This window comes from Mastacembelus armatus, chromosome 13 (assembly GCF_900324485.2).
Source record: "Mastacembelus armatus chromosome 13, fMasArm1.2, whole genome shotgun sequence".
Lineage (NCBI taxonomy): Eukaryota > Metazoa > Chordata > Actinopteri > Synbranchiformes > Mastacembelidae > Mastacembelus > Mastacembelus armatus.
Window position 1 is genome coordinate 5,840,464 of NC_046645.1, and position 6,187 is coordinate 5,846,650.

A 6,187-nucleotide genomic window follows, 5' to 3' on the forward strand; every position below is an offset into this window, starting at 1 on the left:
ATTGGGCAAAGTTAATTTTTGACCAGATGATGGATTAAAAGTTAAATTATTACCAGATTAATTACGTTTCATCCTGAGGGGGGCCTGGATATATAAATTAAATTCCATGAAAATCCATCTCGTAGTTGGATTTGAACTATCACAGTGGTGCTAGAGGAAATATCTAAGGATCTCTGATGTAATAAAGTTTCATGACCTGAGGATCTGTAGAAAATGTAATACTAATCCATCCAGTAGATTTTTTGATATTTCAGTTTGGACTGATCAAGTGAGTGACATTGACATCCAAGGAGCCACAGCACTGGGATGGCTAAAAGCTGCATAATGTTAATTCTACATTGAATCCAAACTGCAAAACTTATTGATCACCTTAACCTGGTCAAACACATTAAGTGAAATATATGACCTTCAGCTGTTACAGTGCACCCACAGACGGCTCTACTGATTAATATGTAGAGCATAAGTACTTGAATCTCTCACATCCACTGCAGACCATCTCCTGTATCATCCATATGTATAAGGACTCTAACCCTTTCCACAGATCAAAAGGCCAGGTGATGTGTGATATGGAAATGACCACAAGCGATTGGCCACAAAAGCTTCTGTTTAAATGCAGCATGTCCACCTTGTAACATCTAAGCATATCAACATGAAGAGCAGTAAATAAAAGAACCTGAGCTTAATTTTTTCTTTCTTGCTTAAGTATAGTTGCTGCATCAAAGGCACCAAAGTGACATCCCCTGCTTTCACCAAACCATATATAACCTATTATGGGGATGTATGATTCCTCCTCCTAATGCTGCTGCAGTTTATCATATGAATCTCAAGTTAAATTGTGAAAACTGCCTAACGTTAACTAAAAACAGGATCTTTATTTATCTTTAAATGTTTTTAAAGCTGAGCTCTTTCTGCTTTGGACACTTAATGAACTTCCTATTGTGCCACCTTAAGGTCAAACTTGCACACAAGATTCCCAAGTCTTGAAAAACTAAAAAAAAGTAATTTAATTAAACAAAATTGTATTTAATGGGAATCAAATTATTACAAGAATTTAGCTGAAGTGCATCTAATTCAAGCATATTGCTGCTTCAGCCAAATTTACTAAATAAGCAAATGACTGGTTCCACTATTAGTTTTTCTCATTTTGCTGAGATTGAAACTGTTCAAGACTGAAAAATGCGAATATAAACAGTACAATTTTCTTCTTGGAAGAAACCACACAGGGCCAAGAAACAGCCACATATTGTAACATAACATAAGACCACAGGGTGTTTGGTACAGACAGACATGAGAGTGATATCAATCTTCACACCTAACTCTCAGTATGGTTCTGAATAAGCATGTTTCACAAATTATCAAACTTCTCTGTTAAAATGTGTTTACACAGAGTCACTGATGGTGGAAAGACAAACTATAATCATAGCAAGAAGCCTTAAAATGATGCTTATAAAGCAGTGAAGCAGGAACTGGGTGAGAAAGTAGCTTTAGGTGTTGAGAGAAGGAGCAGTGAAGCTGAAATCTAAAAATCCTCATAACAAGAATCAGAAACAGCCTCCAGTTCATCAAACGTCGGAGGTGCTCAGAGTGTGCTCATTAAATTAGGGCAAACCTATCCGCTGCACAAACAGCTAAATTGCTTCTGTACGACCTCAGATGTATCACCTCTTTCACCACCTACAACCACACATCCGCTTTGCAGATGACAGCCAGATACTGTGAAAAGCAAGAGCAAGTTACCAAATCCATCAGGGCACACTACAGGCCTTTCAATAATGAATGAGCTAGAGGTTGAGAAGCTAATAACTCACAGAAAGGGAGTGAATTCCAGCAGGACAACTTACAGGCTTCCATCCAGAAAAGATGTTGGTTATATTCAAGCTAGGCGATATTAAAACACAGCGAGTTTAACAAGTAGACTGGCTTGTTTCCCCCTGCTGCCAGCTGCAGTGGTTTGTAATAGGCTGCTTTGATGCTCGCAGCATAAAAGCCAGTGGGGTACAGCAGGATCACAAAGCAGGATTAGCAGTTTAGCCAGATTATTTTAAAACCATTGTGAAATATCCTGAAATCAACAGGCACAACTTAGTTTTAATGCTAAAACTACTATTCACTTTTTGTTTTACAGATACTGTTCAGTTTCGGCTCTAATCCTGCTTTGAGAACCAAGCCTCAGGTGTGACACGGAAATTGAGATGAAAGAACAGAGAGGGAGAGAGGAGGGAAAGTACATGACACTCGTTTACAACAGCATTTCTTCACTGAGCTCCAAAGCAAGACCTTTAGAAAGAGAACCATAGTTTCCCTCAGCTCACTCTCCCTTTGCTATTTTGCTCCTTTCCCTCTCTTTAATCCCTCCTTCTCTTATCTCCTCCTTCGTCCCCTTTCCTCTGTCCCTCCCTCCTTTCCTGGACCATCTGTGTTGTGACGCATGCAGTGGACAGAAGATGCAAACCAGCAATGTGCTCAACCAATCACATCATTCACCAAATCTCAATTGACCGCTGCTCCAGTTTCCATGGAGAAGAAGCAACCAGCAAGAGAGAAGTGAGGAAAAAAAACAAAATCAATGGCTCCCTTCGAGCTCGGCTTGGGGGCCGTGTCGAACCTGAGCTTTGGCACATCAATGAGATAAAGATGGAGTGAATGTTGTCTCAGGATTTTTCAGAAGAAAAGAACTGTGGTCATGGTGATCAAGGAGCAATGTTTTTTTCCCCCCTTAACATGAAAAATATGAAAATTTCCCCCATGTGTATGTATTGTCCAGTCAAACATCATCCTCTGTGGTTTGTGTGGAGAAGGGAGCAGTGAAGCAGGCTGCAGAGGAAACAAACTGCAACTGCTTTCTATTCTGAGAGATGAAACCAGGACAGCCAAGGAGACAGTGCTAATGCCTCTGGTCTAACGCTCCATTAAATGGTTTGAGTCTTGTCTGCAAACGTCTGCAGACTCACCTGTCTACACCTGCCACTGTCACACATACGTCTGCATGAATACACGGGATTGACAGACGCGCATATGCAAATTTACTGTGCACATATGCACGTGTTAAACACAAGGGAATATATGGCTGCCACCTGTTGGTGGTTCTGCTAAAGTTCACCCTGTCACCTTGCCGTTTCTGAGTGTGACGTTGCAGCCGACTCATTTATCCTCTCTGCTGCTGCTGTGAGTGGATGCTCTCTATTACCCCAGTATGACTCAGAGGCCTGGCTGTCTACTGAGCCCGTTGCTCCAAAAGCATAGTCTACTTATTATAAAGTTCAAATGAATCCCATGTAATTCAGCAAAAGATTCAGCGATCAATAAAGTGCTAAAGTACAATAACAGAGACCGTTAAATGTCAGTGATTAAACAGAAGTGTGTGTGTGTGTACCAAGCAGGGGAACAAAGTTGTGTAAGTCTGTATGTTAAGGAATGTAACAACATGTGTGGGTGGTTTATCTCTGTTAGTACATCATCCATCTTGTCTTTTCTTTCAACTACTCATATCACTTTCTAAGGAAGTGCCACAAACACAGTCCAGCAATGTCACAGATTTGAAACAATGCTGCATTGTGTAATATTTTAATACCATCCACATTCATGCTGTTTTTCTCGCTCTCTCTCCTGATCGGACATGATACAAGGCAGAGTACAGACGACTGCCAGAGCAGGAATAATGAGGGAAAAAGATGAAGTCAAATCTGCATTTTTTATTTTGTATTGTGACTTGGCACTATACAAATAAATTGAATTGAATTGAAATGAGTTAAATTTACAAACAAAATCATTCATTACATTTTTTGGTAAATCTAAACTTGGTGAGAAGCAGCTGAGATCTGAAAGAAACTAGTAAGTGCACCTTTGATTTTGGAGAATTACATTTAGCTACCATCAGGCGTACTTTCATTTTAGCATTTACAAGGGGTAAGATCTGATATATCAATGACATTTTCATGCAAAATGTCCCTTAAAGAGACCCACACTTGAGTTTTTAACCCAGTACAGAGAATGAGAGCACGGCATAGAAATTCACACCACAACGGGATCTATTGTTACTCTGCACTAGTGATTTGAGGAGAGAAAGAAAAACAGCAGTTTGTCCAAGTACAGACACGCATACAGTACATATACTGTACAAACACAAACACACACACACAGTTTTCACTCACACCTGCCACTCTTCCATCCTGTTGCCACAGCAACACAGCAATTGTCTCAGTGTCTGTGACAGCACATGCTCCCATTAAAAAAACATCAGCAGAGAGCAAAACGCGCTCCCATACTATCATCTACTGTAGGACACATACGGAAATCAAAACACACGTATTATATAAATGTTTATGGCACGCATCAACAAACATGAGCTCTATTAAAAACATAAGAAATAAATTATTGCAGTGACTCTAATATGCTCGAGACAAAACAAAAAGAAACATCAATCTGGAGTAAGTCTAAGTAAATAAGTAAATACAAGCAAATATTTTCTGCTTCAAAAAGTTATTTACACAGGGGCCAAAGCCTGATTCCTCTGTATGATGCATTTCAGGGTAAAAAACCCCAAAGAACTAAACACACACACACACACACACACACACAAGGCATTACATCTACTGTTTGATTGTTCTGTGCAATCTTTCCCAAAAGTTCAGATACAACATCCCACGCACATACGGATCAGTATTAATCCTCATACAGGCAGATAACATTAGAAAGAAAATGTTCATACCTCACAGTTGCGTCCTGTGAAGCCCTGACTGCATGTACAGGTGTACTCCCAAGTGTCCTCTGGTCTGCCAATGGAGGGGAGAGCCAGGCAGAAGCCCCCGTTCAGGCAGGGTTGGCCTTCGCAGGGGTCCGGGCGAGGTGTGGCCTGGGTTGGGGTGGGCTCAGCTGGAGCTGGGGTGTCCGGAGCCAGCTGGAACTGGGAAGGAACGGCCCCGATGCTGTAGCTGCTGCTGCTGCTGCTCAGGAGTAATAGAAGGAGGGGAAGCAGGGGGGGCGTGAAGCTCCGTACAGCCAGTGTGGGACAGGAGCAGGGACCTGCCGGCACACTGCACACATTCATCATGATCCTGTTGATCTGCTTCCTTTTCTTCTATTGAGTCTTTTTCTCCTCCTTCCCTCAGAGCTGCTGTTCTTGCTGGCTGGGCTCAGCAGCAACTGAGAGGTGTGTGTGTGGGTTAGAAAGAGAGAGAAAGAGAGAGAGAGAGAGACAATGCTGAGCCTCAGCTGTGCACAGGCAGAATGACTGAGAGAAGACTGATGGCGAGGAGGCTGTGGGAGAGCAGGTAGGGATGGCAGGGAGAAGAGGGGGAGGGCTCTCGGCTCTTCTCTGCCTCTGAGTCACGGTGACGACAAGAGCTGACGACACTCACACAGTCCACCCGAACCCCCCACCTTCATGCACACATCCCCTGTCTCTGCAGCCACCTCATTTACAGTCTCATCGTTCATAAACTCTCCTTGAAGCCAGGCTCCCAAGAAGGTTAAAAGGAAGGAGGGAGGAGGCTGCAGCCAGGGAAAAAGGGAGGGGGAGGAGGAGTGGTGATAGTGGCAAAAATCATCTTCATCTTTTGCCTCAAGATGAACCACTTTCCAGGGATAACAGGGCCAGTCCAAAAGCAACAGAATCATCCTGATGTGGTCTGAATGTTCAGGGTTGGCTCAGGCATGAAAAGTGATCATATCTTCAACTGAAGTAACACAACACTATAAAAATACTCTCTCGCAAGTAAAAGTGCTGCATTTAAATTCTGCATAAGTCAAAGTTCAATTTAAGTACTTGGGAGATCAGTGGCAGAGAAAAGCCAAAAATACACAAACATGTTTCAGTTATTGAACTGAATTTGAACACTTACTGAAATGATACCTAGTGACCAACCAATTTATTTACAGTTTTATCCTTAAAACATAGACAACTAAAGTATGACAAGAGGGCCCACGGGTCACAAACCAAACAAGCTTGGAATCCATTAACTGTAAATGTATTTCATAAGCTCATCATGTTTTAGTGTCCAATTTAAAAAGTACAGAATTTTGCTCTAAATTGTGGTGGGGGAGATGTAAGAGTACCATAACATGAACATAAAGACTTTATAAAAGTTCTCCACAACTTCTTAATATTGTTAATAAAACTTAAATTCACCATCTTTAAACATGAAATGAACATGTACTAATGTTAGTAACTTCATGTCAGTAAATCATA

The 6,187-nt window shown here is 41.5% G+C and overlaps 1 protein-coding gene across 1 annotated transcript in view; it reads right to left on the reverse strand.

The window, feature by feature from the left end:
- The window catches only part of dner (delta/notch-like EGF repeat containing), a 42,835-nt gene extending 36,974 nt beyond the window's left edge, over positions 1–5,861 (reverse strand). Inside the window, exon 1 of the mRNA XM_026292434.1 lies at positions 4,709–5,861. Within this exon, the coding sequence (XP_026148219.1) occupies positions 4,709–5,050 (342 nt within the window). The 5' untranslated portion in view covers positions 5,051–5,861. The remainder of the gene's footprint in view (positions 1–4,708) is intronic.
- Positions 5,862–6,187: the final 326 nt, after the last annotated feature.